Genomic DNA, 18,752 nt, shown 5'->3' on the forward strand with positions numbered 1-18,752 from the left:
GAAATAAGTCAGTCAGAGAAAGACAAATACCATATGATCTCACTCATATGTGGAATTTAAGAAACAAAACAAATGAACAACAACAAAGAAAAGAGAGAAACCAAAAAAACAGATTTTTAACTAAAGAGAACTGTTGGTTAGCAGAGGGGAGGTGGGTGGGAGAATGCATGAAATAGGTGAAGGGGATTAAGAGTACATTTATCATGATAAGCACTGAGTAATGTATAGAATGATGAATCACTATATTATACACCTGAAACTAATATAACACTGTATGTTAACTATACTGGAATTAAAATAAAATTAAAAAATAAAAAGTGAATAAACAATAAAACAATGGTAAAAAATTTAAAAAACAACAACTATATAGTGTAAATGTTATAAAATGTAAAATTTTTAAACAAATACAGATACAGAATATAGTCATGTGGTAGCACATCATGACAATACATGAGAAATGGACATGCTATAGGATAAAAAATAAGGTATTTAGAGGAACAGGAAGCCCTGCCTTGCAATACTGCCTTTATGACTTAGTTCTTGAACCATGGCAAGTCATTTAATCTCTCTGAATATCAGTTTCCTGATCTTCAAAATGTAAACAAATATTACTTTGCAGGGTCATTAGAATTACAGATGATGTATGCCTGCTCAATTAAAAGTGGTGATAATTGTTATCAGCTATATTTCTGGATTTTGGATTCCCTGCATGTATTCAATTTTGTATTTTTTTCCTTTAATACAACACCAATGAAAAAATCCTACAGTTAAGTGCATAAGACATATAATATTAATATTTTCATATTTATATAGATAGATCTATCTATAATATTCAATATACACATTATAGCTTTGTTTGAACTATATTTTTACTTCTTTGTTTTCCATGAACAAAATCCTTGTTGCTTATGAGAACATTTGGCTTTTCTCACTGGATGCAGGTTTAGGTCACAAATGTGGATGTGAAATATCAACATAAGGAAACCTGGCTGCAAAACACTCTTCTTCTTACCCATTCTGCAAACTGTGTAGGCAGAGCAATCAATTATCACCAAAATATGCTCATGAATATAACTAAAAGAAAGAAGTTTTACGAGAAATTATTTTTAATTATTTTAATGGTGATCAAGCGTGCACTCACATTACTTCCACAAGGCCATCAGAGTAGTTAACATAAGCTCTGATCTTGGTATGTATTTTTCTATTCAATAAATATATTACTGAACTACCCAAAACATCTTTTACTAAATATTTATCACTCCCAAGAAAAAACTACATAAACAGTGTATTACTGGTGATAAAATGAGGTAAAAAAGTAAGAAATACTAGTTTTCTCAATGAAGAACATATAAAACAAGTTAAAGAGATACACAAGTTAGCTCAGCAAATTATTTTCATTTCAAATCAGCAAAATTATAGCTGATGAAAAAGCTGATATTTTCCAAATGCACTGATACAGCTAATAAGAATATGTAAGGCAGGTCTCCTTCATACTAACTGCTTACTATGAGTTCTAGGCACTTGGATAAATCAGTAAACAATAAAAATCCTTGCCCTTATGAAGCTTACATGGGGAGAGAGACAATAATAAATGCTATAATTAAGTAAACTGTATGGTAATAAATCTATAGAAAAAACAGCAGAGTAGTATAAAAGGGGATCAGAAGAACCAGAGAGAGAAAAGGAGCTGGAGAATCTGTAGCATCAGATAATTAATAGGGTCACTGCCCAAGAGGTGGAGTATTATTATTGGTTCAGACAAATGAGATCTGTCTTATGAGCATTTCCCAGTTATTACAATTCCTAGCATTTTGTAACCTGTGTTATAATTATTAATAAAAAAGAAAGTCAAACGTTTTTGTTGGACATGTTTGTTTTTGCCTCTCCATCACCTAGAACACTGGCTGGCACGTAGCAGGTGCTCAATAAATATTTGGTGGATGACTCATTCTAAGCCAATAAACAGTTTATCTGAATAGTACTGATCCAAAATTTAGTTCAAGGGTTGGCAAACTTCTTCTCCTAGGGCCAGATAGCAAATATTTTTATCTTGTTGCCTAATTGGTCTACGCAACAGTAAGTGTGGCTATGTTCCAATAAAACTTTACAAAAACAGGCAGAGAGCACAGAAGTTTTCTAATCTCTGCTTAGTTTATTCTGTATCTATCTAATTGCCTTAAATCTTCTGTTAAATTTTCCTAGATATATAAAAGTAAATTTATTTACTTGCTAATGTTTACTTTTCAATTCTAGTCAACTAAATCGAATAAACAAAACATAACTACAACAACAACAACACACACAAACTCCAGTTCTCCTTCCTTCTCTCCTTTCCCTCTTTCCTTTTCTCCCTTTTTGCTTGTTAAGTGAAAATTGATAACTTCACTTAAACTGTGAATAAAGCTACTACACTGCCTGATGGTATACCATAGTTTTTATGAGAGAGAACACATACACAGAGGCCTACCAGTCATCTGATAATACAATGCAAATGTCAGAGATGGAATTCAAGTTTATAAATACAAAGCAAAAGCTGATCAAAATATTAAATATACAATCAATTCAAAGACATTAAGTCTAACACAGAATTTAAGAATTTATTTAGTGGTTTAAAGTATGAGTTCTGAAATTAAACTGCTTGGATTTGTTACATTGCCAGCTCCACTGAATTAGGCCATTTACTAAATCTTTCTAAGTAATAGTTCCTCAGCAGTAATGACCTATGACTACCTCATAGGATACTACTTTTAATAAAATATGAGCCTTCTACTTGGCCTTTGAAAAAACACATCTATATTTCATCATGAGGAAGTAAATACATCATTAAGCCTGAAAACATGGATTTAATGAAGAACTCCTGAATATCCAAAAGCATCCTAAATGTGCTTCTCAAACATTAATATTCAATTTTTTTCACCTTTTTACTTCGATAAAATATACTATCTCTTGCTTTTATCTTATTACATCAAATACGCTTTTTTTGGTACTTCAGTAAAAAAAAAAAAAAAGAAGCTTCAGAATCAAGATTTCCAAAAGGCACTAGTATTGTAATTGGCTTAGCATTTTTTCCATAACAAAACATACTTCTGAATAAGTCTGTCATCAAACGTAACCTTCAGGCCATAGATTTTACTGGCTTAATAGATTGAAAAGCTGCTAAAAGGTAAACACTATTACTTGATATGTAACATAATGATCCAAAGCACTTGTTTGGTTCACCTGCACTGTCCCTTCCAGGAGACAGAAGTAAATCTAGCACAGGAAGGGGGGGGGGATAAAAGTATATTTTAATAATTTTAGCTATACTTTATTACAATAAGAACCAGACTGGAAACTGTCCTTAATATATGCATAACAAACTGACTTTTGTTACTGAATAACTTCTCTAAAAGATTTATATGTAAAATCTCTAGTTTGCCAGCCAAATTCTCTAAGAATCTTTCTGGCACTAAAATTCTACCTCCTTCTGCACTGAAAGCTGGGTAGCAATGCTTGAAAGCAAAATCTTTGCTAGGGTAGTTCTGAGTCTGCTAAGGCAGTGACAAAGAGAGGTCTGCGTAAATGAGTTATCAAAAGATAAGCAAAGGCTGGGAAAGAGCTGGGATGCAAAATGCTTTACCTCCAAGTGAAGAGAAACTGTTGCTGAAGCAGAGCTGACATTTTCCTTTGCATTTACAATTAAAAAGTTTTTTTTTTCAAGCATGTTTAATGGTCAGGTTTATTGAGGTATGCTTTATATACTGTAAAATTCACCATGTTTAGTTTTATAGTTAGAAGAGTTTTGACAAACACATATAGTCCTATAATCGCCACCACAACCAAAATGTAGAATATTTCCATCATCCCCAAAAGTTCCCTCATGGCACTTTGTGGTCAATCCCTTCCCCCCCCAACTCCTGGATCTGATTTCTGTCCCTGTGGTCCTGCCTTTTCCAGATCGTCGCATAAATAGAATCAGTCAGCATATTCTGTAACCTTTTGTGTTTGGCTTCTTTCACCTGGCGTAATGCTTTTAAAATTCTTTCATCTTACTGCATATATTAGAAATGTGTTTCTTTTTTTATGGCTAAGTGGCATTTCATTGTATGAACATAGCAGAATTTCTTTATCCATTCATCAGTTGATAGATATTTGGGGCTGTTTAGTGATTATGAATTTTTGCTGCTATAAACATTTACTTACAGGTCTTTGTGTAGACAACTGTTTTCATTTCTTTTGAATAACTGCTACATATTTAAGTGTACATGTAACTATATAGTAAACTTTTTATTAAAAAAGATTGATAACTTCACTTAAACTTTGAAATAAAAAAATCTACTACACTGGCTGATGGTATACCACAGTTTTTACAAGAGAGAACATACACAGCACTACTAATATTACACAATTTATTGAGCTAAGGAATACACTAGTGTTGTGTAAAATACATATGCTTATATTTGACTAGAATCAATTAGAGATCATAAGCATATCACTCAGCACACAAGGGCCTAGTATATACCTAATGACTGCTAGTTCCCTCTCCTCTGTTCAACTTTCCCTTTTCTCAATGTTCCTACCTCACCCCAACCCAAATTTACATAAACCTACACTTAATATTAAATCACAATTTGTTAAATAAATTATATATGGTAGGACACACACACACAAATTTCAACTATTATTTTTTTAAAGCAAAGCCAGTTCCACTCATTTCCTTAAGCCACTCATCCTCCGAATGGAGGAGGGGAAGCCTCTAAAGGCAGCAGATGCAACACTCAGAAAACATTTCAGGTAAGTATCACCACCTTGTGTCCAAACAAAGTAACTGCAATACCAAATTCACAGAGACCAACACATGATAGAGACCAGAGGCTATTAGATTGAAGATCCATTTTTTCCAAATCTATGGTGAATGTATATGCCAGTAAAATATTGCAAACAAGGTGTAGACTGTGCATGTTTTATGATAATAATGCTTCAAAATTTGCGTATTTCTTATTAGATCATACATATCCTAAAGAAAAGAACTGAGGTTTCTTTTATTATGTACCTCTCTGATACTTTTGCATACCCCTTCCAAAAGTGCACACGCACACACACACACACACACACACATACTCTCTCTCTCTGAATAGAATGCCAGGCACCAAAATGGCACAGTATTGTTAATACTATCTATGCACTTAAAAAATAATCCCCAAATTAGCCCTTCTACAAATGACCTTAAACATTCAATACAGGGCTTCAGATTTAGTTTTTGGCTGCACTGAACATCAAATATGAGATCCTAGGAGCATTAAAAATACATGTGAAGAAGCTTTTTCAAATTTAAAAGTGACTCAACTTTAAATAATCATATATTTAGACATTTCTGCTCTAACTCAAAATCATTTCTACATTCATTTGAAGTTTTAAAAAAAACCAGCATATTAAGTAGACCAAAACATTACAGATATTGTAAAACTGATCAGACATCTGTGAAAGGAGAAAATATGCAGCTCAACAAGTTTTCCTTTTTCTAAGAGTAATAAATTTTCAGTGAAAAAGTTAAGGTGTTCTTCAACTGTCAACCAAAGTTTTTATTACACAACAGCAGCCTTAAGGCTGATTTATGGCTTTCCCCCCTTTTCTGACAATCAAGTGGTTAAAAAGAAAAGTCATTTTTGCACACCTGGATATTTGCTTGCTTTATAACATGTTTGAAGAAAAGAACTTTTCAGCAACATGAAAGTTTGAGGAGGTGACACCTGAAAAAGTCTTTAAAAAAAAAAAAACTCAGAAATTTGTTTGGTAAATAGCATCCTTTTATGTAGCATTTGGAAAATCTATTATTATCTGTCTCTAAGTCACAACATAAGAGAATTTTGGGTCATTAATGACATATTCCAAATTATCTAGTACACTTTTGACAGGTTCAGAAATAGTTGTCCAGAGAGGCTAAATAATTTCAAAGGATACATAGTTTGTGAGCAACAGAGCTAGAATGAGAAACAAAGATCCCCAAATCTGTGTCTGTCTGCCTCATTTCTCCCATTGCTCGTTTCTCGCTATCAGTTTCAGGTCTTTCTATCACATTCTACATATAACATTCTAGTCCCTATCATCTTTGGCATCCATTACATGTGCCAATCTCCTTTTCCTCTAGACTCATTTCTCCAGTTAAACTGCTTACATGATGCAAAGGCCCCTCTCCAATGCTATGCATACTCCAAAAACTCATCTAGAAATGCTAAGGTTTGGGAAGGCCTGAGGCCAAAACACTATAAACAAAATGTTCAAAGAAGAAAACTACACAGCTCCTCATACAATACAATACCTGTAGTATCACAAATTCATGAAACTGCAGCTATAAAAGTGGAAGTGATGAGGACATTAACTACATATTTCAGCACTCTTTTAAAGCTAAAAAAAATACTTTTAAATAATTTCATTTCTAAATTTCATTGAATATAATTTAAGTCTTATCTTGTCTATTTTCATTGGAGAAAACAGAAAGCATTTCAGAATATGTATTCTTAAGGTAAATTAGGTGAATTTTTACTTTCTTAAATTATATAGGTTAAACTATTTTTCAAAAAGTCAGAAAGCTACAGAATACAGAAATTCTTCTGGATAATTAAGATATATAAGGCCTCTACTATTAATACATATAAGACACATATAGGGAATGGCAGAAACAGAATCCCACAAATGACAAATCAAAAAGATCAGACCTAATACGATAAATTCTGTAAGAGTTAAGTCCTCTACTTCTAAGGATGAAAGCCCTAGCAGCTGGCTAGCAGAAACTATTGGGAAACCACTTGGACTTAAGGAAAAACAAATCTCTGGGAAACATATGAAAAGTAGGAAAAGCTCAGAGGAGCTGAACTTGAAGGAAGACCTCTAGATCTAATCACACTGTGGGCTCAACTTCTAAGACTTAAATCAAATTAATAACACAAGCCCAAGGCGGGGAAGCTATAACAGCAGAAGACTCTGAGTTTGAAAGACTTGGGCTTCTTGGTTTTGTTTTTGTTTTGTTCTTGATGACTTTAAATTCAACAGCAGTCCACAGTGTGATTCAGCTGGCAAATAAACTAACACAATCCTGGAATCCATTAGCAGAAGACATGGTATTCAGATTAAAGGCATCAGACTACAACCTATTACAGTATATTCATCTGTGGATGCCATAATTTCAGAGAGAAAGGAACAAATGGACAACAGTTCAGAGGGGAAAAAAAAGGATAAGAATGCCAAAGACGAAATAAAACAAGATGTCAAGCCTGGAGAAGAGAAGACTAGTTGGCGAGATAGAATGTAAAGATAAAACACATAATAGTTTTCAAAAATAAAGAAGAACCATATTAGAAGAAGGATTAAAAACTGTACTTCTGGCTGGTATGTTGAAGCTTTGGGGAGACACACAGCAGCTGGTTCAGTAGAACAACAAAATTCCTAAAAATAGTCTGAGACAAAGACGGAGTAATCTATTTCAAGAGATAATAAGTCTCCACTCTCCCATCAGTTTGGTGAATAAGAAAAGGATGGAGAAGTGATGGGTAGAAATTTTACAGTGGCAGGGGGATTAATGTATCAGAAGGATAACTAGACTATCAAAGCCTTCCAAGTTCTCTCCAATCTTGAAAAAATTAATTTCTTTCACAACCCTGGTGTCAAGGGCAATACGCACTCTAACAGAAGATTAAATGTACTATTTGCATGTTGAAATCAAATATTATTCCCCAAACATCTAAACATAGAATCTTAATTCCTTAAAATTTAAATATCCCTTCCTGAAAATTCCTATGATAATACTAAAAAGGGCATTCAACTCACAATTATAAAAAAACTAAAAACCAATGAAACTTTAAGATTCAAGTGCCATGAATACACTATTCATACAATTAAAAAACTGCATTTCTAGATTTATGGATTTTGGTGAGTCATTCAATTGAAAATAATAATTATTTAGTCCAAAAAACATTTTAAAAGGTTAAATATTAAAAGAATTTTTGAGATGGAATGTACTTGAAAGAACAAGAATACAACCTTCCTATTATTTATTATAAGCCATTAATGCAATATATATGTTTTTAAAGATTTTACTTATTATGTATTTAAGAGAGAGAGGGAGAGAGGAGAATGAGTGGGGAGAGGGAGAGGGAGAAACAGGCTCCCAGCTCAGAGCAAGCCCGACGCAGGACCCAATCCCAGGACCCTGGGATCATGACCCGAGGCAAAGGCAGATGCTTAAGCAACTGAGCCACCCAGACGCCCCAGAAAATTAATGCAATATATTTAAACAACCTTTAGAAAAATGTTGTGACTCATATATGAATGACACACATTAAGAGACATTACTAAACTTCTAAAAGCCTACAAGGACAGATCAATGGTCAGTAAATTTGTTCTATAAAGATCCAAATGGTAAATAATTTAGGTTTTGTGGGCCATAAATACTGTACGATACTGTAATTACTACAGTAGTACAAGTGAAGTCACAGACAATACGTTAACGAATTCGGGTAACTGGAACCCAATAGTTTTACTTACTGAAATTTGAATTTCATCTCATAAAATAATTTTTCTTTTTCATATTTTTCAACCATTTAAATATATAAACACCATTCTTAGATCACGAGAGGTACAAAAACAAGTAGTTGGCCAGTTTGCTGACCGCTGGGATAAACAGCCTTTACCTAATTAGCAATGGGGTATGACCCATATATACATACAACATCTGACCCACTTCTCTTGTCATTTCTCCCAATCATCCATCCCCAAAGCTGAAACCCTTACAGCTGCTACCATAATGGATATGGTGAAAACACTTAGAGCTTTAAAAAAACAAAACAAACACACAAACACCTATTGATAATGATAAAACCACTTCTGAGAGTCCTGTAAAATGAAGGTAAAGATGAAACTGGAAGATGAACTTGGAGGAGGCCTTCCAGGCCTGACCACATTGCAGCTCACCTTATAATCCCCAAGACTCTCTACATCATTTTGATAAACAATATTAAGGATTAATATTAATTGTTAATATTAATTAATATTAAGGATTGTCTGTTAGGTCAAGCAGCTTGTTTTTTAGTTCCAACTTAGCTGAGAACAGCAATATTAAAAGAATGGCACTTACAACTAGGAAAGGTAAGGAGAAAAGCCATCCACCAACATATCTATACTCTCTTCTAAAGGTATTTTTGGAACCCAAGTCACTTGAAAATTGGGAGCCACATATATTTATATTCTCATTTGCCAACATTTCTAAACATGCTAATTAAGTTTTTCCCATGTTAGATATCATAAAACCAACTTTTAATTTGCAGTATTTAAGAAATAAAAATGTTATGTCATATTTAACCCATCAAGCACATTTCCTCTTCCAGAAAAACTGGAAGGAAAATTAATGCCAGTTTATCATATCCATGAGCTAAACATACTAAGTTAGAAAATGATTCTGAACCCTGAATTATTGAATATTTCTATATAACTTCCAAAATTTTCCTCAATTGAACAATCTTATCCATAGATGACTCAGAGCAGAATTTTCAAAATTCTACCAATTTACTATTATAAGAAAACTAGGTTGATAGGCTATATACCTTATAGTAGTAATAATTATGGAAAGCCTGTTATATACTAGGCATCAGTACTAAAAGTAACCAAATGACTAAACTAAAAAATATTCATAAAACTAAACTATTTTGAGGTTTTTTTTAATGTCTGGGAAAGAAGACATGACCATTTCTTAATATTCAACACAAATGCATGAATGCCATGGACTGGACATTATATTCTTCTAAAGGGGCCACATAATCAACAGCCTAACAAAGAACAATATAAACTCCTACAGTTTGGGCTCTTTGTTATTTCGGCATCAATAAAAATTCAGTTGTTTGCTATTCTAAAGTCTCTCGATACTGAGGAAATCCAGACCACCATCCATCTAAAGACAATGTGTCAACTTGACAGTATACAATCTCATTAATCTTCACCTATCCTTCACATCTTGTCATTCTTATGTAAAATGGACACTTGAGGATATGACTTCTCTTCCCTCACTTATTAGCTGGAGGAGAGGGTAAGGCATAAAAGTCTATGGAGACTTCAGGATACCACCAGGAACCACAAGCAATCACTTTACTTAGCCTAGTGTGCTACATCACAGCTAATGTATTTGACATGTAAATATGACATAGCAGGAAATAGAACAATGTGATTCTTGAGCTATGTGTCTTACTTCCTTTGCTGAACCACCAGAATCCCCAAGAAACTCCAGCTTTAGTTTCCCCAAACTACATGAAATTGAAATACTGTCCATAAAAGACACTAAATACACACAACATATAGGTGACACAATGATGTCAATTTCACTCCTCTGGCAGTCCAAGAATCCTCACCCTTTTAACACACTAACTTAAGGTCCCCATGACATAGAGGTTGTGGGTTAACAGACAACAGGATGGTAAAGTAGGCCAGCTAATTTACAAGGCCAAACACCCTAATTAAATTTAGCCAAGGTTAGACCAACTGTATTATTTCTTTGACACTAGAACAGTCTTTTTTTTTTAATTCCAGTTTTAAGCTAAAAAAAAACTTTACTTTTTAGCAGCACATGAAATTTAATTCTTCTGTCACCCATATTCTTCCTAATACAGTTTCGTCCAGACAAGGCAGGTGGTGGAAACGGTCTATTCATTTCATAACAGGAAGTTTTTTTGTTTTTATATTGTCTCTTAAGATTGTTTTGTTTCTACCGGGACCTTCAGGACACATTTTGAACAAACACCATGTTATAATCACACATGCACTGAAACTTCTTTTTTATAGTAGTATTAAATAATATACAAATAATGCTCTAAAATAGTTCTTCAGAGGAAAAAGTCTGCAAAGAAAAATGACTTTTGATATAGTATGTATCATATGAGTAGTAACAAAAGTACAATTAAGAAAAAAAATCCGGGGCACCTGGATGGCTCAGTCGGTTAAGTGTCTGCCTTCGGCTCAGGTCATGATCCCAGCATCCTGGGATCAAGCCCCGCATCAGGCTCCCTGCTTCTTCCTCTCCCTCTGCCTGCCTGTCTACTTGTGATCTCTCTCTCTCTGTCAAATAAATAAATAAAATCTTAAAAAAAAAAAGAAAAAATCCATATTCCACACAAATATGGAATTCTACTTGAAATAGAAAATAATTTTTTTTTTACAAAAATCACTGATTATTTAAAGTTTGGGGTTTTTGGGTTTTTTTTTTGCACAATTACAGAATACAATAGGCAGAACATTTAGACCCTGGTGCAATGTACTAAATTCAAAGTTGTACTTGAAAGCATAGCACATCATTTGATGATCTTGAAACCATTCTTATACCACTCAAAAATGCTTTTTCCCATTTACCAATTTTATGTTTTGCTGCCAGGAATAATTTTATTATTTAATCCTTTACAAATTAAACATTATAAATTTTGAAAAATCTGAATCTCCCTGACCTAGTGAAAATAAGTCTTTGTACCTAGTTAGCAAATACTTTCAATCTTAATTTAAATGTGCTCATCCAAAATTAGTTGGTTAAAAAAAGTTGGATTTCTAATATTCAAAAACTCATCAAAGTATGTGCGTAAATGCATATATATGTATACATACAAACATACAAGCATACATACAAATATGGATCTATACATACTATATGTTTGCATATGTTTATACTTCTCTCTGAAACATCTTAAAGAGGTCAATAAATCAAGGTATTAACAGTGAATTAATATTGATACTTAAAACACTTATTTTGTACAATCACATGTTTTTAGAACTGATGAATTCAAGGTAACATTTTAAAAAGGATAAAAAAACATGGCTAGAAGTTCGGCAAGATATTTCCCAAACTTCAATTTCTGAAACTCTGTGATGTTGAAGACTCACTTATGAGTTGCTGTTAATGAAACACAGCATATGCCTTCCTAAGGCAAATATTATCACCAGGCAAGAAACACGAAAACAATGCAAAATCTTTGAAATGTAAAAAAAAGAAAAACCACTTCCATCCCTTAAATCTCCTGTCTTTGGAAACAACTTCTGCCCAAAATCCAGTTAAGTATTTTTTCCAAGAGATCCAAGATATCCACAGACTAAACTATCCTAAAGAGAATGGAAAGGTTTTGACTTTAGAAAGCTGAGCTTTGAAAAAGGCCCCAAACCTTACAGTGGCCCAAGAATAACGTCTAATCTCTAGGTTTATCTTTAAAATTTCTAAAGGTCTTTTGTACCAGGTGTTGGTAAAAAGCTAGGATAAATTAGATCTACTGTAAAACACAACAGTTAGGGTTCAGTTTAGGTCTTAAGGGGGGAAAAGCAAAACAGATTATAAATCAACAATTCCACCCTATTAAGTAACAAACCTACAAAGTGTTACACGTATAAAGAACATGAAAAAATGTATCCTTTACAAAAGGAGTTTAAATTTGTTTATCCTTTCCTATTTTAAGAAAGATTATATGTATAATTTGAAGAAAGATATATTTGGACAAGGCAAGGCAAAGAAATGCTGCATCTGAGAAAACAGCAGATTCCACAGAACAAGAACATTTCAGAGGAGCTGGTTCATAGCCAATTATATGACAGGCAAGGATAAGCTGGTCTCTGAGGAAGTTAGAAGTTGTTCTTAGGACTTGGAACAGAATTCAGATAGTAGTGGGGGGAAGAAGCTGAAGAGCACTGTGGTAGGAAGACTTCTAGTAGAGTCACAAGATTCTGGTCCCCTAGTGGACTCACACCTTCTCCCAGTTATTCAATCAAATGCTAATTTAGGTGCTACTGTGAGGGGCTTTTGCAAATGTAATTAATTAAGGTCCTGAAACCGCTGACTTGAAGGTGGAGAGATTTTCCTTTGTTGGGCCTAACCTGATCAGATGACACTAAAAGACACTGGGCTTTTCCTGGCAACAGAATTTTAAAGCATAAGAGGGATAAAATATGATGGCAATTCTCACTGCTGTCTTTGAAGATGGAAGAGGCCATGTGGGGGTCTCTAGGAGCGACAGTAGCTCCCAGCTGACAGCCAGTAAGGAAATTTAGTCCTTAGGCCTACAATCACAAGAAATGAATTCTGACCCAATCATATGAGATTAGAAAAGGAATACCAGGGGCACCTGGGTGGCTCAGTCGTTAAGCGTCTGCCTTCGGCTCAGGTCATGATCTCAGGGTCCTGGGATTGAGCCCCACCTCGGGCTCCCTGCTCGGCGGGAAGCCTGCTTCTCCCGCTCCCACTCCCCCTGCTTGTGTTCCCTCTCTCGCTGTGCCTCTCTCAGTCAAATAAATAAATAAAATCTTAAAAAAAAAAAAAAGAAAAGGAATACCAGCTCCTGACAACGATATAGTCCTGCCAACTCCTTGTTTTTAGCCCGTAGTGAGCCTCTGGAACAGACAACTCTGTTGTGCCATTCCCAGATTTTGACCTACCTACAGAAATACTAATCAATGGGTGTTGTGTAAAACTGCTAAATTTGAGGTAATCTGTAACACAGTAAGAGAAAACTAATACAAGCACCAATCAAGCTGAATCATATGGCTTGATTTAGATGAACCCAGAGAAAGCCCTATTTCAAGAAATGTATCTAACAGTGAATACATACTCTATTAAGAAACCAAAAAAGACAACTATTAGATTAGGCATTGTAGAGAAGGAAACCAAAGAAATTTTAGAGCTCATTAGCCATGGGGTAACCAGGAGAAAATATCATAAAATATAATATATTCTTACCAGGAGTTTTTTTCTGGATTCAGCACCTTTATTTGTGAAACAAAGGTGGGATTAGGTAACTTCTAGGGTTCTTTTAGTACTTTCTATGATACTTGTTAAAATACAGTCCTATCTTTTTTTTTTTTTCCATAGACATCAGAGGTATCTGAGCATGGACCCAGATCCTGTAAGTGCTCAGAACACACCTTTCTTCTTAAAAAAAAGTTTTCTCACCTGTATTTGACTCAAAGGTCTTTATGGCATAGTAAAATACCTAATTGAATGAAAGCAAAGCTTGCTTTCCACATAAAAGCTCCTTTCATATCTTTGCAAGGATTTTTTCTAAATCCCATTTTTAAAATTAAAAGTCGGTATATTTATGCACAGGGAAGGAGAGAGGAGCTCATAAGGTCATTTATATGAAGCAATAATGTGAACAGAAAAAAGAAAAATTGGTTCATGCTACAGGAGAAAATTTTTACTCTTAATTTAAATCCTTGCAAAAAATTATACATTAGGTAGAAATTAGACATTTAAAATTTAGTGAATTCCCTTTATTAAACTCTGACCTAGGGAGAAAAAGTGGTAGCAATACCTTGAAAGGGTTAATTTTGCAACTGTATAGCTTAGTTTATTGCTAGAGCCTAAGTAATTTCTTAGATAAAATCCACTGTCACTCTTATTCTAATCACTCTGAAAGCAACTGCAGACAAAGAATTCTAAAAAGCTGTTAATAACTTCAGTCTAACTTGTCCTAAATATCCAGAAATTTACCTTAGTATGAATGAAAATGTTAAAAACGTCTCAAAAATAAATCGATGACATAAACAAACAAAAAAAGAATTTCAGAACTTCAATTCTCCATCTGAAAGTTTGATGCAACAATGAGGGGGGAAATTCAAGGGGTTACAGAATAGTTTCATTAATACCAAACCATAAGCAATAAAAACATAGAAGCTTTACTCTGTTCTTTTCATTTCCTTTAGTTTAAGATTTTCGGGATCCTCTAAATGAAAAACTGATTACAAAGTAATTTGTAATTACTAAATGAAAAAAAGCTAACATAATCAAATGATCCAGTTCTTACAACACTCGCACTGCTTTCTTTCTTACCTTGTCTATCCTATCTGGGCGGTTAGTAGCTGCCAAAATTGTCACATCCTTTAACTGTTCAATGCCATCCATTTCTGTTAAGAGCTGAGCCAGAACACGGTCAGCTACGTTCCCAGCACCTAAAGAACTGATTTTTAAAAATATAGTTTTAAAACTCTTTACCTATCCCCAAGTACTTTATTACTTTTAAAAGACTGTATATTCTATAACAAGAAAAATTATGTCTGCTTCAAAATATAAAATGCTTGCTTCAGAATTCATTACTTGTTGAATTACCATACCCCAAAATTAATTATATTCAAATCATTTCTTTTCCTCCTTCAACAATCATGTTCATTTTCTCTCCAATAATGAAATATATAAGATCTGGGAAGCAAGTTATAAGATTATTTAAAGCAGTTCATCAAATACATACACAATCGTGTAATTTAAACAATATTTACATTTTATATGGAAAACATACTGACAGGAATTGGGAATAAAGAAACAAAATAAAAACCCATTCCTCACATGAAGTTTAAAGCCTATATGAAACAAAAAAACTCTTTACACTCTTTACCCATAACAAATGGGATATTTCTGATGTATCTTGGTATTTTAAAATATTAATATTTTTAAGCAACATCAGCAGGTAGGTAATGATCACAATCCCCATATCTGGAGAAACAGGCAAAGAAAGGTATGTTATTATGTGCCTTTCGTTAATGTACCAGGTCAATCACAAAGCCACCCAGACATACTATAATTTAATCACATTTCCTTTGACAAAAAAATCCAAAACAAAACTAAATATTATTAATAAGGAAATTCAACAGGTTTTACCAATGAACAAAACCCTTACATTACACAGTCAAGGCCCTACAATAACAATTCTCATTAGCACCAGCTGGGATTTACTAAGAACAGTTCAGAATTGAGAAATATGTAATAAACATCTGAGTGGACAATTACAGAGTATAACAGCATTGTAAGTGTAGTAAACATATAAACTCAACCAGATGTATGGGGTGAGGGGGAGAAGAGGAAAAGAGGATAGAAGGTACACACCTCATATCTCTGTCACTGATGACAGAGCAAGTGTACCTTAGTATAATCATCATGTAACATATTTAATTAGATAATTAGGATTTTTAACAGAATGTAGATCTAAACATGCATTACAACTTCAAAAACTTGATGTAGTGTATACACAGGGAGAGTAGCCTCTAACTCACATCAATCAAACACACATGAGGTTGTTATGTAAATCAGACTGTCAATTTATTGTCTAAATGTAAATCAGACTGTCAATTTAATGTCTAAAACGTTTGGGACGAAGGAATACCAGAGAAGCCACTGAGATTTATTTTGGCTAGCACTAATTCTTGCAAATAACTAATTGGCAGGTGCATGGATTTGCTAATCTGATTGTAAGAATAAACTCTGAACATTCTGAATAAATGGATTATATACCCTTCAAAAAATATCCTCCATAATGTAACTCTTCCACATGAGAGCTTAATTGTCAGAAACACTGTTAGCAAAAGCTCTAAGGATTCCTTCATAATAACTACAAGTACCTAAATATTTAAGGCTGCCAACTGATTATATCTAAGGCCTTTAATTATATCTACTATGCTAATTAGTTGTGATCCTATATTTTCAGACACTAAGGAAGGTCACATCGAACAGATTTTGGGAAAGTCAAGGTGGGCTGTCCAGGGAGATGGTTTCTAACTTAAACCTTGAAAAATGAGTGAGAACCAAACAGTTTAAGAGGAAAAGAGAGAAGGAGAATACAGAACACTGAAAATGGAAATCAGTTCAGGAGAGCTGGGCACAGAAGTTAAGGTGAAAAATGCAAAAGATCAATGTAGAGAGAGAAATCAAGGCTAGATAACAAAGGCTTTGTTATCCAAATTACTGAGTTTGGATTTTATCCTAACGTAAATAGGAAGTTTCAACTAGAAATATGACAAAATTAGATTCATGTTTTTGAGGACCACTACAGCTACAGTATGGAGAACAGATTATAAAACGGAAATACTGGTCTGTTTTCCAGTCCAATAACAACTCTTTAGACCCTTCTGAGATGTGAGATCACAGGTGTCTTCATCTGTTCAGGCTGCTATTACAAAATATCATAGACTAGATAGCTTATAAACAATAGAAATTTATTTCTCAGTCTGGATACTGGGAAGTCCAAGATCAAGGCACCAGCATGGTTAAGTGAGGGGTCTTTTCCTGGTTCATAACTGACACCTTTTCACGTCCTCACATGAAGATGGTGGGTAAGCTCTGTGAGGCCTCTTTTATAAAGACACAAATCCTACTCATGAGGTCTCCACCTTCATGACCTAAGTACCTCCCAAAGGCTCCACCTCTTAGAATTTCAACATATGAATTTGGGGAGGACACAAACATTTAGACCTTAGCAATAAGACAAACCACTGCCCCCCAAACTGGAGAGACAGACAAGCTGGATACAAAGAAACCAATAAGCAGAAACCTCCACAGGAACCAGTGCTGGGGTAAGGATACTGGAAATGTAAATGATGAACTTCTGGAGGCAGTGTGGACAAGTATTTAACAAGAGTTAAATACTCCAGAAAACACAATCATTGAGGGACCCTTACATTTTTTGTGACTTTACCTCCAGAAGCCATACCAGGTTCTCACAATGAAGACCTGAGGAAAATCTTGTGCATGTGGCAGGAGGAAGGGAAAAGTAGCTATTTTGAATATGCCAGGTTATTCTGTACTTCTTAACAAGTCCTGCCTTCAAGAGAAACTGTTTTACCAGAGCCTAAACTATGACAGGTTTCTCAGAACCCAACTGAGCTGGAAGAAGGGATATACCCAACTCCAGCCCTCTCAGCCATCCTGTATTACTCTAAGGGAAGGAAAGTTACTAAAAAGCAATTGTGAAGTTCACAGTCCAGTAACACAGACTAACTAAAAGACTACAACTAATCATAGGACCAAAGAACACCTGGCCTCTTATACTCTTACTACTACATCACCAAAGGCCTATTTCCCATAGTTCCTTTTATGCAGTATCATCATGTCCATCTATCAAAATAAAACAAAACAAAATCAAAACTATTACAAGGCATACTAAAAGACAAACAAAACACAAATTGAAGAAACTGAAGAAGCACCAATGAACCAGATAACCAGCAAAAATGCTACTGTCAGAAATTTTTTAAAATTATGATTAATATGCTAAGGGTTCTAACAGACAAAGTAGACAACACTCAAGAAAGGGGCAACATAGGCAGAGAGGTGGAAATTCTAACACTCAAAAAGAAATGGCAGAAATCAAGACACTATAGCAGAAATAAAGAATACCTTTGATGGGCTTGTTAGACTAGACATGACTGAGGAAAAAATTCCTCAGCTTAATTATTTGCCAATAAAAACTTCCAAAATGAAAAAGCAAAGAGAAAAAAGACTGAAGAAAAAAAAAGAAACAAGAGAATATCCAAGAATTATGGAAGCTATAAAAGGCGTAATATATATATGCAAATGAAATACCAGAAGGAGAAAAGAGAATGGAATAGAAGAAATATTTGAAGCAATAATGACTGAGAATTTCTCCAGATTAATGTCTGACACCAAACTATAGATCCAGGAAGCCCAGAGAACATCAAGTAGGATACCTGGCAAAAAACTACCTTTAGGCATATCATATTCAAACTACAGAAAAGCAAAGACAAAAAAAAAAAAAAAATCTTGAAAGAAGCCAGAGGAATAATACAGTTCACTGTAGAGGTGCAAAAATAAGAATTATATTAGATAACTCCTCAGCAACCACACAACCAAGGAGAGTAGAGTGAAATATTTAAAGTGTTGAGAGAGGAAAAACACCTACCTAAATTTCTATATTCTCTGAAATTATCTTTCAGAAATGAAGGAGAAATAAAGACTTCTTCAAACAAAAATTGAGGGAATT

The 18,752-nt window shown here is 34.1% G+C and overlaps 1 protein-coding gene across 2 annotated transcripts in view; it reads right to left on the reverse strand.

The window, feature by feature from the left end:
- Window positions 1-18,752, reverse strand: part of SPATA5 (spermatogenesis associated 5) — a 340,134-nt gene that overhangs the window by 205,488 nt on the left and 115,894 nt on the right. For both annotated transcript variants that reach the window (XM_021681474.1, XM_021681475.1), the window contains one exon: window positions 14,819-14,945. In XM_021681474.1, the coding sequence (XP_021537149.1) occupies window positions 14,819-14,945 (127 nt within the window). The remainder of the gene's footprint in view (window positions 1-14,818; window positions 14,946-18,752) is intronic.

This window comes from Neomonachus schauinslandi, chromosome 2 (genome assembly GCF_002201575.2).
Source record: "Neomonachus schauinslandi chromosome 2, ASM220157v2, whole genome shotgun sequence".
NCBI lineage: Eukaryota > Metazoa > Chordata > Mammalia > Carnivora > Phocidae > Neomonachus > Neomonachus schauinslandi.